Source organism: Oreochromis niloticus, linkage group LG18 (assembly GCF_001858045.2).
Source record: "Oreochromis niloticus isolate F11D_XX linkage group LG18, O_niloticus_UMD_NMBU, whole genome shotgun sequence".
Lineage (NCBI taxonomy): Eukaryota > Metazoa > Chordata > Actinopteri > Cichliformes > Cichlidae > Oreochromis > Oreochromis niloticus.
In genome coordinates, this window is record NC_031982.2 from 412970 (window position 1) to 430495 (window position 17526).

The 17526-nt window shown below is 43.7% G+C and overlaps 1 protein-coding gene across 9 annotated transcripts in view; it reads left to right on the forward strand.

The window, feature by feature from the left end:
- The window catches only part of LOC100699804 (gastrula zinc finger protein XlCGF57.1), a 34517-nt gene extending 16991 nt beyond the window's left edge, over window positions 1-17526 (forward strand). For 6 of the 9 annotated variants that reach the window (XM_025900005.1, XM_025900007.1, XM_025900006.1 and 3 more), the window contains 2 exons: window positions 6693-7043; window positions 11925-17526. In XM_025900005.1, coding sequence (XP_025755790.1) covers window positions 6693-7043; window positions 11925-13456 — 1883 coding nt within the window. In that variant the 3' untranslated portion in view covers window positions 13457-17526. Of the gene's footprint in view, window positions 1-3533; window positions 3591-6692; window positions 7044-11924 lie in introns of those variants that run through there. The other 3 variants (XM_025900009.1, XM_025900010.1, XM_019348029.2) reach the window with 3 other exon arrangements.

Below are 17526 nucleotides of genomic sequence, written 5' to 3' on the forward strand. Positions count from 1 at the left end.
TGTGGGTGTCCATGTTAATGTACATGTATCATTAGTGAAGCTCAGAGATTCAGAGAGGGAGATGTTGAAAAAGTTTCAAAAGATGAGACATTGTTTGGGGTGTGGGGGATTTGTTGTTCCCAGTTTGTACTTCTGCTCCTGTAGCTGTGCCGATACACAGTTTTGTCTGAGTGTAATCTAAGGAGCTTAGAAAGAAACACAACTGGACTTCTTTAAGTTTCTTTAAGACGTTTCACATCTTATTCGAGAAGCTTCTTCCGTTCTAAAGCTGAGTGGTGGTGAGTCCCATGCATTTAACTCCTAGTGGGAGTTGTCCCTTAAGAGGGTCGTTGACCCACTATTCATCATGTGAGCCAAGGTGTCAAAAAAGGGTGTAGGTCGCTATTGGCAGAGACTTTGGGTGAAGCCATCGTGGGACCTTGCCTCGCCCTATCATTATTTAGATCAACTGATGCAAGATGTGAGTAGGAGTCGAGGTGCCTGGGAAGGGATCTCAAAACTGGATTGTAGGTGGCAGACAGTTGTGTTTGGGATGAACCAGTTTGTGTGTGAGTGTGTGGCTTGGTCTGCAGTACGCTGGGATGTCGTGCTTGGAGAAGACTCTCCTGAGCTTCTCTGATAAACCTGCTACATCAGGATTGTTTGTCCTGCTGATTCTCCCTAGTTGGTGTCTGACCTTCTTTACTCTGCATCTGTGCTGATTTGCCAAGAACTTTACTTTCAATTTCCTCAAGGTTGGCTACAGTCGGTGTCACTGGGGAGCCCATGGCACGTCTGTTTTTGTCTGTAGAAGCCCTTGTTGTATTTTAAAATATGTGGTGGTAAGGTTGAGGTCTAACAGTGCGGAAACGTGATCGGGGCTAAAGCTGGTTGTGTTTTGTAAGGAGCTGTCTTGCCATGGTCGTTTTCTGATGGTCTCCACTGCATCAGCTGTAGGGATGCAAGTGAAGAGTGAAAACACATCAAAGTGGTTTCATCTTTCATCTGGTTTCATCCAGTGTAAGTTTCTGGACCTTGTTGGTGAAGTTTTTGAAGTGATGGGGTGTGTTCCCCACAAGGGGAGCTAGGATGGTGGCAAGGTACTTGGAGATGTTGGAGGTGGCTGAGGTTATGCTGCTAACAGTCGGTCTGAGTGGGACTCTTTCTTTGTGGATCCATATATACAGGGTATAACATCCCCTGGGTACAGACAGTGGTATGTAGTAGGGCTGCACGATTTTGCATAAAATGAGAATCAGGATTTTTTTGCTTAGAATTGAGATCACGATTCTCTCACGATTTTCTTTTCCAATATAAATATTTATTGCACTTATTAACTGCACATCAACTTCGTAACAGTTGAGACTGAACATAAAAACAATAAATGAACATAAAAACAATAAATGTCTCACATTTTGTCGTTGCCACAAAATGTTGAACTGCTTGTAATTCCGTCTCCACCGTTGCTCGACACTGCGTGTATAGAGCAGGTAGTGCAACGTTTGAAAAATACTTGCGGGACGGCACTGTGTAGCGTTTGTCTAGGATGTTGATCATTTTCCTAAATCCCTCGTTTTGCAGAGTGTTGATGGGAGCCATATCTTTGGTCAGGTGATACGTGATAGCCTCTAGAGCTGGGTGATATATCGAGTTTTTTAAAAAATATCGATATATTTTTATACGAGATATAAGATGTGACAATATCCTTTATATCGATATAGTCTATGTTATGTTATAATTATAGTTGCGGAGCCGCAAGTTTGCCTCTCTTTCGTCCACTTTTGTCTTTACGCAACGTTACTCGACCTCGCCTCTCCTTCACTGAACACAACTCCCCCTCCTCCCCCATCGCTTCACCTGCAGGCAGCGACAAGATGGACACGGCAAATCTCCGTTAATGAGTTACTGCGCATCGCCCCGTGCGTGGGGCTGGACGGCGTCAACGTGTTAACGAGCTAACCACGCTAACGAGCTAGCCACGCTAACGCCATGCACGGCCTGAAATCCTTTCATTCTCTCAAAAGTTGACTGCTCGCCTTTTGTATGAATTCTGGTTGTGCTTGATGACCGCGAACCGATTTTATGTGATACACAGCGCTCAGCAATCTGTCAATAAATGTTTTAGTTCGACTTTGCTAAGCTATGGAGCTGCACCGCTTGATGGATTGTCGGAGCATTATGGCTACCGAGGAGCCTCGCGGAGTAATACGTACTGTGCTTCAACGTAATATTACCGTACTCTGTGTGTATAAGGACCATAAATGGCTCCTGTTCAGAGACATGGTTACGAAGCGGATTTCAAACTCCAGGCTGTCAGTCACGCAGTAGAAGTTGGGAACAGAGCAGCTGTGAAATCTGTCTTTGTTATTATGCTCAGCGTCTGTTAGTTTACATTTTGACTGCACAATTGTGAGCTCTTTGTTATGCACAAAACAACATAGTTTTCTTTTATTTATAGAGCATCATTATTTAATAAATGCTCATAATTTATTTTTGAGTAGTTTTTTTCATGTACATCTATGCTGTATGTTAATAAAAGTGCCTGTGTGACATCTGGGACACAGCTTTGACTAAGAACTCTCTTTTTGTTCTTACTTTATGGCTTTAAAAAAATATCGAGATATATATCGTATATTGCCATCCAGCTAAAAAATATCGAGATATGAATTTTGGGTCATATCGCCCAGCTCTAATAGCCTCCGTAATTTCTTTGTGCCTGCAGGAGTTCGACGGGTATGGGGAAGCGCTGTATAAGGTTCCCGTTATTGATGTGGTTGACCGGGACGGATTTTCTCCTGTCACTTTCTTGGCCTTTACAGCTTCGTCATCTCTCACGTGCTCTCCGTTGTTTTTTCCCTGCCAGCTGGCTTCGGTATCACGTGGTATAAGGCTCCACCCTTGTCATTTGTTGAGCAGGAAGAGTGAGCGCTTGTTTTCATACAGATTATGTCCCGGATCAAAATGCGGTACAATCGTCATCTTTTTTTTCTTTTTTTTTTAAAATCGTTTTCATTTGGAAATGAGATCGCACATAAGTATGAATTGAGATCGCGATTTTCTAATGATTAATTGTGCAGCCCTAGTATGTAGGGAGGTCAGTGTTGCCTGTGACGTCTCGTTTTAAGGCTCTCGTTGTCACTGTGTGATAATCCGTTGTGTTTAGAACAACAGTGCACCTCCCTTTGTCAGCTGGTAATATGGTGATTACCACCTGCACTTAGAGCTGGGTGATAGAATGATAACGATATGTATTGCGAAATAACTTTTTCTTGATAGAAAAATTAAACTATTGCGATAGGCCTCATCTCTCTTGTCCTCTTAAAAGAAAAAAAAAAAAGAACAGCCAATCCAAATTAAGTAGCGCAGAGCCGAACCAATCACAGCCGCAGAGTCACGTCACGTGACTTGTTACGTACAGCACAAGCGCCAAGGCGCACATGTGTATTTGTTTTTGCAGCCGTGCAGCCCGGGTAATGAAGGAAATGAGTTTGCCGACTAGAGAAAAATCAACCGAGAGCGTGAGCGAAGGTTACCGAAGAAAAAACAGATGATGGTTCCAATGCCGGAGAGATTGTCGAACGGAAGGGCCACAGAAGTTCCATAGTGTGAAGGTATTTCGGCTATTTCAAGTCTGACAAAAAACAGAGTAGCGCGCACTGTAAATTGTGCCGAAAGCAAGTCTGGAAATACAATAAAGCGGTGCATGCTCAGTCTCTGACTGAAAGCGCTGATTCGTCATTCGGCTTTTGTCAGACTAAAGTCACTGTTAAAACTGTTTGAAAAGCTAAGCTATACAACAAGGAGAGATTGAGAATTTCCTTTTAGTTCTCAGTTTATTTGATATTGACAAAAGTTAGTCAATTTTGTCTGTTCTTCTGTAAAACAAACTAAGATTTATTTTTAGAATTAATATTTTGTTTCTAAGTGGAATTGACAATTTAGTCTGTTTTGTTTGTTCTATTTTGAAACTTAAACGCTTTAGCGGCTGCCTTTTGTGTAGTTTGCAATATTTGCCTTTATTTATCTGAAACTGAAGTCTGGGTAATGACTACACCAATCTAACAGCGCGGTTCCAGTTTCTGACAAAAAGCCATAGAATGAGCAGCAGCTATACTGCTGCAGCATCCTCTGTTGTTGTGGTTGTGTCACATAAAAAATGACATCACCGGATTTTCAACCGCGTTACTATGACGTCCGACACACATTGAGGTGGAATTTAGTTGTAATGAAAAACGACAGTAACAGAGTTGAGTCGAGCTGAGTTGGTAATAATGGAAAATAAGCTGTTGTGGTGCTTCTGTGTCAGCTGGGTTACAGACATGTATGACTGTGTAGGTTTTATGGTTGTTTTATTGATGTATGACTACAGAAGCTCAGAGCTTCACAGATTATACACAGAGACACACAAACACTCAGACGTCTCTGTGTCCAGTTTTTAACTTCTTCCCTTCCTGCATTTTTAATTTAACCAGGACGATCCCATCGAGATTAAAAACCTTTTTCAAGGGAGACCTGGCGGAAATAGGCAGCAGCACGTATCTCACAGTTACAGAAATTACACAGTTAAACACAGGCACACACACACAAAAGCACTTCCTGTGTCAGTGCTTATGTGCTCGTATTGTCTGACATATGTTGTTCAGGACAACACTCCAGCAGCTTCCTGCGCCCTAACGGCAGGCATACATGGACATGACTGTGTTGTGGTGGCCTGTGTTTTTAACAAGGCTAACACATGAACAACTCCTGAACAGTCACAGCCCATTCTTCTTTGGCGAATCTTTAAAGCTCCAGCAGATTTAATATTCCTCTGGCATGGACCTTGATCTTCAGTTCATCCTGCATATTTTCAGTGGTTTTTCAAGTCGGGCTTTCTGCAGGCCAGTCAGTGACAAACACTTTGGTCTTTTGGAGGTAGTTCTTCACCAGAAGCATCTTCACAAGTCTTCACATATTATCCTTTCTGCTTTACAAAAGGCTAGACTCTGTGAATTCCATAAATGTAATTTTCCTACTTGATTTACAATTTTGCTGAAACTAATTGTAAGAGGAGCGTGTACTCTGAGGAGAGTCAGAAACACACCAAGGTAATAAGAATGATATTGGAATTTTCATGAACACAGCTCTCGACTGGAAGCCAGGGATGTTCCTGACGTCTTAGTTGACTAAATAAAGAAAAAAAATCAGACTGACTCGTCTAAAACTAAGAAACAGTCAGATATTAAGTTACATTTGAGAACCGTTAAGTAAACATGTCAAAAATGAATAACATATGAAACAACAGATCACATTCTTCATACCTGGCACTGTGCATTATGAACATTACACACTGTACTGCAGACAGACAAGCCAAGAAGAAAAACACACAATAAACTGATGTCAAACATGAAAACATGTTACTACAGAAGATGTTCATGTATTGCTAACATTCAGAAAGCGAAACATGTGGCACATCATGCTGTGCATTATGAATGATGCATGCTGTTCAAAAAACCATTTCAATAAAAGTTAAAATACGAAATCATCCAGCTGCTTCCTTCCACTGACCTGACGTCGGGTCGTGGGTGCAGCAGCAGGGACGCTCAGACCTTCCTCTCACCGGCTCCACCAGCTTATCCAGGGAAACATGGAACCGGTCCAAGAGTTATTCTCTGCATCAGGTCTTTTCTCTGACTGAGCAAATCTAAATAAACTAAACAGGCATATTTTGACTTGTCAGATCATTCCAGTAATAACTTCTGTTCATTCTTAAGTTATACTTAATTATAATTTCAACATGATGTCTTAACACCAGTTTTATTAATAAACACTGGACTGGATACTTTTAAGAACTGGATTTTAATAGTAGTCTAAAAGAATCTTCTGCGATTAATTTTATTAAAGGACAAAATGTTGTACTTCCTGCAAAGAGGCCCATGTACTGTGTTACACTCACAGCTGGACATGCACAGTGATATTTGGGGTTTGGAGGTTGTTGGCCATCTGTGAGCCTTTTGAAATGTCACCTAAAGTGTGACAAGAGAATTTGCTGTAATGCTGATGATGGTGAGAGCTTTCTTCAGCAGGATTTATAATCTAGCAAACACGTCCATCTGTGTCCATCATGTTTGGGTCAGACAGAGGGAACAGAGGGGGTCTCACCCCCGTGAGAAAACCAGTGACACCTCATTGTTTTTAACCCTCGGGTTCACTTCAGCTCTTTGTATGTTTCAACTTGGCGGCTCAAGGACCAACAACACGAGCAAGAGAGGCCCGCAGACTGGTGCTAATGCTAATACCTGGCACCAGGAGCAGCCTGTTTGTGGATTTGGGGTCCTTTGAGATGTTCTTGAACTTTAGATATTCACTGTAAATGATTTTCATCAAGTATCAGAAACAGTTCTTGACAATTTGTCCAATTAATTTTTATTGTCTGAAAATGGAGGACAAAAACAAAAACATCTGTATTTCATGGGTGGTTAATGTACATTTCTTTAAAGCTGCTTCGATTAAAGCTGTCCAACAAATGATGAAACTGTGTGAGCAGCATGCTCTCACTGAAGAACCTTGAGTTTTTTATTTTTGTTTTTGTAGTTTTTATTTTATTTTGTATTTTATTTTATTGTTTATTGTTATATCACAAAGAAACCTGTTTCTGTCACTAACATGAATGTTTTCCAATGATCACAGGAGTAACCTTTGTCATCTGTACCTTTTTATTTCTTTTTCTAAAGATCTCCCACAACATGTCTGCAATACGGAGGTTCTCACAGACCAGCAGCTCTGCAATGAGGAGAGCATCTCCAGTTTGGACCAGGAGGAAACGGTTCCTCTGCCGATTAAAGAGGAACACGAGGAACACTGCTTCACTGAGAATGAAGAGCAGCTTGTACTGAAGCAGGAAACTGAAACCTTCATGGTGCCTTGCACTAATGAGGAAAGTGATGATAATGGACCCAAAACAAGCACTGACCAGTTCATGTGTCACAGCTCTCCTGGATCTAAGAATCATTACCAGGAAGCAGACAACCATGTGGACTCCAGCACAAAGCTGAAGCCAAAGAAGAGACAACACGGAAACAAAGGTTACAATTTTCCCATTCCTCAGGGTGAATGTAACATTACTACTGAAAAAAAAAAAGAAAATAGCAAATCAAAGCAATTTGGCTGATATTTCCTTCATATAACTCACCAACACATGCCTTCATGGAGATAACTCCACCTTAGAGGTTGTCCTGGAAAAGTAGTTTGTTCCTTTCTAACAAAAGCTCGGTCATTTATTAAAAGCCACTTCTCTCCTCTTTTCTGCACCATAGCTATGCTGATAGTCAGGGCTCTGTCCAGCCCAATAACCTATTAACCTTAACTAGTAATATCTATCTATCCATCCATCCATTTTCTTCCGCTTATCCGGGGCCAGGTCGCGGAGGCAGCAGCCCAAGCAGAGAAGCCCAGACCCCTCCCTCTCCCCAGCCACCTCCTCCAGCTTATCTGGGGGAACACCAAGGTGTTCCCAGGCCAGCCGAGAGATATAATCTCTCCAGCGTGTCCTGGGTCTGCCCCGGGGCCTCCTCCTGGTGAGACATGCCCGGAAAACCTCACCCAGGAGGCATCCTTGTCAGATGCCCGAACCACCTCAACTGGCTCCTTTCGATGTGGAGGAGCAGCGGCTCTACACTGAGCCCCTCCCGAATGGCCGAACTTCTCACCCCATCTCTAAGGCAGAAGCCAGCCACCCTTCGGAGGAAGCCCATTTCCGCCGCTTGTGTCTGCCATTTCGTTCTTTCGGTCACTACTCGCAGCTCGTGACCATAGGTGAGGGTAGGGGCGTAGATCGACTGGTAAATTGAGAGCTTCGCTTTTACACTCAGCTCTCTCTTCACCACAACAGACCGGTACAGCGTACGTATCGCTGCGGCCGCTGCACCAATCCGTCTGTCGATCTCCTGCTCCCTTCTCCCATCACTCGTGAACAAGACCCCGAGATACATAAACTCCTCCACTTGGGGCAGGAACTCGTCCCTGACCCGGGGTGGGCACTCCACCCTTTTCCGCCTGAGGACCATGGCCTCAGATTTTGAGGTGCTGATTCTCATTCCCACCGCTTCACACTCGGCTGCGAACCGTTCCAAGGCGAGCTGGAGGCCATCACCCGATGAAGCCAACAGAACCACCTCATTTGCAAAAAGCAGAGATGAGATCCTGAGACCACCCAAGTGAAAGCCTTCCCCCACTTGGATACGCCTAGAAATTCTGTCCATAAAAATTATGAACAGACTCTGTGACAAAGGGCTGCCCTGTGTCACCGACTTATTGCCGGCTATGTGGACCAAGCTCTTGCAACGGTTGTATAAGGACGGAATGGCCCGTAGCAATGGACCAGGCACCCCATACTCCCGGAGCACCCCCCACAGGACCCCCCGAGGGACACGGTCGAATGCCTTCTCCAAGTCCACAAAACACATGTAGACTGGTTGGGCAAACTCCCATGCTCCGTCAAGTATCCCCGAGAGGATAAAGAGCTGATCCAGTGTTCCACGACCAGGACGAAAACCGCATTGTTCCTCCTGTATCCGAGGTTCGACTAAAGGATGGACTCTCCTCTCCAGCACCCTGGCATAGACTTTCCCAGGGAGGCTGAGGAGTGTGATTCCCCTGTAGTTGGTACACACCCTCCGGTCCCCTTTCTTAAAGATGGGGACCACCACCCCAGTCTGCCAGTCCAGGGGTACTGCCCCTGATCTCCACGCAACATTGTAGAGACATGTCAACCAAGACAACCCTACAACATCCAGCGACTTCAGGACCTTGGGGCGGACCTCGTCAGCCCCAGGGGCTCTGCCACCAAGGAGTTGTTTAACTGTCTCAGTGACCTCGCCAGAGATTAGCAGATCATCCCCTTCGTCCCCAGACTCTGCTTCTGCCACGGAAGACGTGCCAGTGGCATTGAGGAGGTCCTCGAAATATTCCCTCCACCGCCCGACAATTTTCTCAGTCAGAGGCAGCAGCACTCCACCCGCACTATACATAGTGCAGGTAGAACACCACTTTCCCCTCCTGAGTTGCCTGACGGTTTGCCAGAATCTCTTCGAGGCAGTCCGAAAGTCTCTTTCCATGGCCTCTCCGAACTCCTCCCATACTCGAGCTTTTGCTTCAGCCACCACCCGAGCCGCATTCTGCTTGGCCTGTTGGTACCTATCAGCTGCCTCCGGAGTCCCACAGGCTAACCAAACCCGGTAGGACTCCTTCTTCAGCTTGGTGGCTCCCCTCACCTCTGGTGTCCACCATTTGGTTCGGGGATTACCACCACGACAGGCACCAACTACCTTGCGGCCGCAGCTCAGTGCAGCGGCTTCGGCAATGGAGGTGCTGAACATGGTCCATTCGGACTCAATGTCCCCAGTCTCCCTCGGAATGCTGTTGAAGTTCTGCCGGAGGTGTGAGTTGAAGATCTCGCGGACCGGGGCCTCTGCTAGACGTTCCCAGCACACCCTCACTGTACGTTTAGGCGCGCCAGGTCTGTCCAGCGTCCTCCCTCACCACCTGATCCAACTCGCCACCAGGTGGGGATCAGTTGACAGCTCAGCCCCTCTCTTTACCCGAGTGTCCAAAACATATGGCCTCAGGTCTGGTGATACGATTACAAAATCGATCATCGACCTGTGGCCTAGAGTGTCCTGGTGCCACGTGCGCTTATGTACACTCTTATGTTCGAATATGGTGTTCGTTATGGCCAAACTGTGGTTTGCAAAGAAATCCAATAACAAAACACCGCTCAGGTTCAGATCCGAGAGGCCGTTTCTCCCAATCACGCCCTTCCAGTTCTCGCTGTCATTGCCCACGTGACCATTGAAGTCTCCCAGTAGGACAACAGAGTCCCCAGGAGGACCACCCAGGGACTCCAAGAAGGCTGGGTACTCTGAACTGCCGCTCGACGCATAAGCATAGATGACGGTCAGGACCTGCTCCCTGACCCGAAGGCAAAGGGAACAAACCCTCTCGTCCACTGGGAGAAACCCCAACATACCAGCAGCAAGCCAAGGGCATACCAAGATACCCACCCCAGCCCGCCGCCTCTCACCAGAGGCAACTCCAGACTGAGACAGAGTCCAGCCCCTCTCCAGGATGCTGGTTCCAGAGCCCAGGCCATGCGTTGAGGTGAGCCCGACTATATCTAGCCGGTACCTCTCAACCTCACGCACTAGCTCAGGCTCCTTCCCCACCAGAGATGTGACATTCCATGTCCCAATTGCCACTCTTGGGTAGCCGGGGATTGGTCCGCCAGGACCTCCGCTCCTGGCCGCCGCACGGCTCACATTGCACCTGACCCCTATGGTGCCTTTTGCGGGTGGTGGGCCTGCAGGAAGCTGGGCCCATGTCCCTTTTTCGGGCTATGCCCAGCAAGCCGCCATGGACTAAGGCCTGGCCACCAGATGCTCGCCCTCGGGCACCGTCCCTGGCTACAGGGCGGGGCCCCGGTAACCCTATCCTGGGCAGGGTGAACTGTTCCCTTGATGGTCTTTTTTATAGGGGTCTTCTGAATCGCTCTTTGTCTGGTCCCTCACCCAGGACCAATTTCCCATGGGAGACCCTACCAGGGGGCAAAAGCCTCCAGACAACATAGCCCCTGTGGGATCCCTGGGACACACAAACCCCTCCACCACAATAAGGTAGCGATTCGCTGAGGGGCTTAACGAGTAATAACTTCATTAAATTCTTGATAATGATAACATCCTTCCATGAGATGGATCTTCAAGTATTCAACTTAAACATCCACTGATTTTTATTTAGACTGCTTCTTTCCATCTCTCCAAACTTCCTCCAAACCATCAGTGTGTCTATTGGACCTGATAAAAATACAATGCACTGATATTAAAAGTGATCAGTTTATCAATATTAAAAACGTTATGTACCACATGTTTTTATGCTGCTGTAAATTAACCATTACTTACAAAGCTGATAAAGCTGCCTCAGGTCATTACAGATTGATTTCCAGCCTTCCTATTTATTTTTTAAAAATGAGACCTGTAACAGAAATCAGTTAAACTGCAGGTTTGTCTGAAAGACATAAAGGTCTGCATGTCCAGTAATTGAGTAATTGTTTTTCTCCTAAATTCAGACAAAATGGAGCTTTAGAAACATGATGTTTACTCTGGTTCTACACAACGACTCCAGCAACACTGAACAGTCTTGGAGTCATTTTTAACCAGCATATGTCCTTTAATGTCCGAGTTAAGCTAATAGCTAGGTTTCCTGTTTTCGTCTGCATAGCTCTGTTAAAATTACAAATGTGATGCTGAAAAACTACACCACACATTTGTTACTTCAAGGCTGAACTATATTAACTCCTTGTTGTTGGCTATTCTAAAGGCTCCCAGAAAAGCCTTCAGTGGATCTAAGACACTGCAGCAACCGTACACCAGCACTAACAGGAACTAGAAATAGAAACTATTTCTCCCATGCCGGGGTGTCCTCATTGACTACCTATTAAATCCATAATTTAATTTAAAATCCTTCTTCTCACCTACGAAGTCTTGAATATTTACCTCATAGTACTCATATTATCCCAACAGAGGACTGGTGGACTGCAGGCGTGTTTATTAACACACAGGCCTTGGCTGTCAGGCTCACTTGCACACACACAAATCGGTGGAAGCAAATACATTTAGATGGTGAACTGACGGAAAAAAGTCACAATATCAAATACAAATACAAATTGTATTTGTCACACACAGTACCACATATAGTGAAGATGCAGTGAAATACTTGTGTCCTGAACTGCGGACCGGCTGCAGACGTAGCTGCGCCACTCCAGGGCTTGTTTCTACCACGGGGGGTCTAGCCAGGACCCTTACTGGATACCGGGTCGGAATACAATAATATTTAAGGTCATTATTGGTGGTGAAAAATGTATTTACCTCTCATCACAGTAGTAATGTTTTTTATGTCTCCCTTTATTCCTCTAGACCAATATGCATGCAAGGAGGACATTCTCGATGACAAATGGCTCTTTAACCTGGAGAATAAATCTGGTCTGAACCAGCAGGACCTAGGACTTCTACAAATAAAAGAGGAAGAGGAGGAACTCTTCACAAACTCTTCACAGGAGGGAGAGCAGCTTGTACTGGAGGGAGAGCAGCTTGTACTGGAGGGAGAGCAGCTTGTACTGGAGGAGCAAACCAATCCCTTCATGATCTCTTCAGTTTTTGAGGAACAGAGTTCCTGTAAAGAAGAGCCAAACAGCCAGCTCCTTTCTCACGACTCTCTATGCCAGGGAAGAACAGATGAGAAACCATATTCTTGTAACACCTGTGGGAAGAGATTTAAATACGTTTCAACATTGAAAGTACACACGAGCATTCACACAGGTGAGAAGCCATTCTCTTGCGAAGCATGTGGGAAAAAATTCAGGAGAAAGGATAACATGTTGGTCCATATAAGAACTCATACCGGTGAAAAGCCTTTTGCCTGTAACATCTGTGGGAAAGCATTTAGTGACAGATCAAATCTGATCTGTCACATTAGATATCACACAGGTGAGAAGCGACATTCTTGCGAAACTTGTGGGAAGAGATTTTATCATAAAGGCAATTTAACTGTGCACATGGCAACGCATACAGGTATAAAACCTTACCACTGCAACACTTGTGGAAAAAGATTTATCCGCTTGGAAAAGTTGAAGAGCCACATAAGCACTCACACAGGTGAAAAGCCATTTTCTTGTGAAGCATGTGGGAAAAATTTCAGAAGACGTGACAAAGTACTGAACCACATGAGAACCCACACAGGTGAAAAGCCCTATCCCTGCAAGATCTGTGGGAAACCATTTAGGGACGCATCGAATTTGATACGACATGTTAGGTTTCACACAGGTGAGAAGCCATATTCTTGTGCCACATGTGGAAAAAGATTTACACAAAGCGGTAATTTGACTGCCCACATGAAAACTCACACACGTATAAAGCCTTATCAATGCAACGCATGTGGGAAAAAATTTACCTGCTTATCAAAGTTGCAAAGGCACACAAGAACTCACACAGGTGAGAAGCCGTATTCTTGTAAAACATGTGGAAAAGGTTTTGTTCAAATGAGGGATTTAACTGTCCACATAAGGACCCACACAGGTGATAAGCCCTATTCCTGTGTAACCTGTGGTAAAAGCTTCAGTCAGAACAGTCATTTGAATGTCCACATGAGAACTCACACAGGTGAGAGGCCATATTCTTGCAAAACTTGTGGTAAGACTTTCAGTCAAAATAGTCATTTGACTGTCCACATGGGGTCTCACACAAGTGAGCATTCTTGCAAAACATTTGGAGAAGTTTTTACTCAAAGTGGTGGGAGTGTTCACATGAAAAATCACACCGCTGAGAGGCAGCACCTTTGCAAATCTCCCGGCAGAGGTTTCAGTTCCGTGACGGATCACACAAAAATCCACATGGGTGTGGGGATGAAATTTAACGAAACTACAACAAGATGTGGTCAAAGTAGTGACTGACAGTGTACACAAGAAGTTGCACAAGTGAGAGGAAGTATGTTTGTAAAACGTACAAGAAGAGGTTCATTCCATAAGGTTCAATGTCACCATTGTCAAAGCATATAAAACTGCAAAATGTGAAAGATGTCAAAGTAATTGTCACTGAAACATTGATACAAACCACATGGCAAAGAGACATTGTATTAAAATAATTATGTCTCGTGTTATTAAGAAATGGTAGGGGAGAGATGTGTCTAGCACCTCAGTTGATCCATCACCTCTTCGCTGAAGCATCGTCAGAAACAGGAAGTGTGTCAAAATGCCAATGGAAGGAAAGTGGGAAGAAAATCCTCACATATGCCAAATTGCACAAGAACTGGACTGAAAATCAGTGGCAACAGGTCTTATGGAGCGATAGGTCCAAATGTGAAAAATTCAGCTCGCTAGTGTGTATGAAGAAGGTCAAAAAGAGACAACAGCAAGTGTTTTACAGCCATCTCTAAACACATTGGGGACTCTGTTTTAGTTTGGGGCTGCATTTCAGCCACTGATGTTGGCAGTCTTGTCAAAATTGATGAAATTATGAACCTATTAAAGAACTGTCTGTGCATCTGGAAAGCTTCTGATTGGCAGTGGCTTAATTTATCAGCATGACTGGGCCTCATTTACTAATGTTTGCATTGAATTGTTCTGTGCAAAAAATAATAGTTCCCAAACAAAATTATTGTTGGATTTATAAAACATATGACCGGCCTATTTAGCTCTTACTGCTTATGCTAATAAATCTGAAGTGTTCGGAATCAACAACCTTGTAGAATCTCCATACAGTTTGCATACTATCTGCAGACTGACCCACCCCAATTTGCCACACATGCCACAAATTTCCCTCCAGATGAAGTGGAGAAAGTGGTGATGATGATAATAATAATGGATTGCATTTATATGGCGCTTTTCAAGGCACCCGAAGCGCTTTACAATTCCACTATTCATTCACACACTGGTGGAGGCAAGCTACAGTTGTAGCCACAGCTGCCCTGGGGCAGGCTGACAGAAGCGAGGCTGGCATTTCACACCATTGGCCCCTCTGGCCAACACCAATAGGCGGTAGGGTAAGGTGTCTTGCCCAAGGACACAACGACCAGGACAGAGATGGTATAGAGAGAAGCCTGCACCTCTAGGCAGGACATAAGAGAAAATGTGACTGTACAAAATTAAATAATAATATCTGAGGTCCAAGGTGGAAGCTTTCCAAAGTGTTTCCACAGGAGTGATGACTTTTTAAAAATAAATAAAAAGCGATACTGAGTCTGAAATAGCAGGAGTTCATTTCCCCTGAAACACTTAATGTCGCTCAAGTAAGAAAGAAAGTTTGAAAAAAGGTGCTATGACTAACAGACGAAAGACTAACAGACGGAGAACAAAGACCACATGGCATAATCTGTCAGCCTCATATGAGAAGCTCACTGCAATGAAAACAGAAAATCCAGATTCTTCAGCATCAAGGGTGTAGTACCAAAAATGTATATTGTAAGTGATCACATCCAGCAATGATAGAAGTCATTTTCAGTGGAAAAATAAGAACATTTAAGATACAATAAAACAGGTTAATAAAATGTTTTTAAATTGATAGATGAGGCTCTACCCCATGACCCTGCCCCACATAAGTGTAAGAAAATGAGTGGATGAAGGTTGAAGCCTACACCTCTTTGCATCCATAGATTTTTTTTGTTTGTTTGTTATTTTGCGCTTATCCAGGGTCTCGAGGTCGCCGGGGGCAGCAGCCTAGAGAAGCCCAGACCTCCCTCTCTCCAGCCACCTCCTAATCTCTTCAGGTTTCCTGGGTCTGCCCCTTTGCCTCACCAAGGAGGCCCCCAGGAGGCATTCTTGTCAGATGCCCTAACCACCTGAACTGGCGCCTTTCAATATGAAGGTGTAGCGGCTTTACGCTGAGCCCCTCCCGGATGGCCGAACTCTTCACCCTATCTCTAAGGGAGAACCCAGCCACCCTTTGGAGAAAGCTTATTCCGCCATCAAAGCTCGTGACCATAGGTGAGGTTAGGGACACAGACCATTACGGACCGCTATAGCATCCACATCACTGCAGCCGCTGCACCAATCTGTCTGTCCAACTCACGTTCCCCTCTCCCCAAGACTCCAATACTTATACTCTCCTTGGGGCAGAGTAGGCACTCCACCCTTTCCAGCTGAGGACCATGGCCTCAGATTTGGAGGTGCTGATTCTCATTTCCACTGCTACACATTCAACTGCAAACCGCTCTGGTGCAGCCTGGAGGCCATCACCTGATAAAGCCAACAGTAACACATTATCTGCAAAAGCAGAATGAGATTCTGAGACCGCACAAGTGGAACCTTCTGCCACTTGGCTATTCCTAGAAATTCTGTCCATAAAAATTATGACTAGAATCACTGAAAAAAGTCCAACACTCTTGTGGTGCCACAATCCGTCCTTATGTTCGAACATGGTGTTTCTTATGGACAAATTGTTATTTGCACAGACATCAACACAACACTTATTGTAGGGTCTACCTTGCAATATAAAACACCTTGAGGTGACTGTTGTGATTTGGCGCTGTATAAATAAAATTGAATTGAATTGAATTGAATTGAACACTGCACGGGTTCAGATCTGGCAGACCATTCCTCAATCAAACTTTCTTTGCCCACATGAGCATTGAAGTCTCCCAGTAGGACGACCACACCCAGGTACTCCAAGAAGGCTGGGTACTCTAAACTGTCAGTTTATACATGCACTGAATAGACCATTTTCATTTTGTATTTTTGTTTTCTTTACGTGTGGTATTTATTTTGTGGTGTATGATCATTTGGAAAACTGTAAATAAGGCTATAATAATTATTATTGTTTTTTTTATTATTATTATTAGTTGTAGCAAATTCAAATTCCTACAGCAGCCAGGCTGTGATTTGTTCATTATGCATGGTTAGAGGGGTTACAACATTTGTTTGCAAAATACAAAGAAATTCAGTCATGAAAATATTGATAAATCACAGATCTTTCTGTCAAAAATTTGTACATTTGCACTGTTTGTAAATGAGGCTCCGTGATTCCAAACCAGTGAATAAAACAATAAAACCATACCTGGTTAACACACACTGCGCACAATCCCAGAACCCAGGGATTGTGTTGACAGTGAATGAAACAAAAGGCAGCCAACATCAAAAGAAAAGCTTTTGAATGCCGTTCAAGCAGCCTGGAGAACTTTTCCTAAAGACTTTGTTTTTGCCTTACTTGTAAACAAAATATAAAGACGTTTGTGTGTGTGTTAACAGGTCTAAACTTTAACTCGAAATTTTGTCCTAGATTCAACAATTTAAACCTTCGGCTTGTTTTTGCTACTATAATCTATTACCACGTATGGTAATATAAAATATTTCAGCAATGTAAGTTATGGAGTTAATGTCCCCCAATTTATTTTTTTCAGTAATGATGGAAATTTGGCAGTATAATAAAATTGAAAACAGAACGAGAATGCCAGCTTTTCAGCTGATGGCATGCATCTGCATGACTGCATGACATTTAGGATTTTTTTTCTTTATGAGAGCAAAACAAACTTTTTGAATGTTATTTTTATTGAAAAATGGCATGTACAAAATTCCACAAGTGTATTTTTTGTCAATACATGTCAGAGGTGTAACTGTCTAAATCTAATAATTTTCTTTCTACCTCAGTAGTGTTTGAATTATGATGCAAAGAAACCATAGAGTTCTACCCGATAACTAGACTTTAATTTTTTAGAACATGTTTCATTTTGTATCTGTTCAATTATATAAACTGTGTTTCAGTGTGAGGCTAGCATACTGAAGATGTGTACACATTATCTGCAGTATTGTCAAGCGTGCTATATAAGTGAAGTACAAATGATTTTTTTACAAGGCTTTCTAAAATGAGTCTTTCCAATACTAATTCAAAAGGATGTTTAGGAAATGTATATGAAAATCGCTATTGTAACCATGAGCATCATCATAACTAAATGATGATATAGTAAGTGTTCAGTACTTGTTTTTGTGATCAAAAATATGTATTCTAACAATAAATATTCATAAAGAAATGA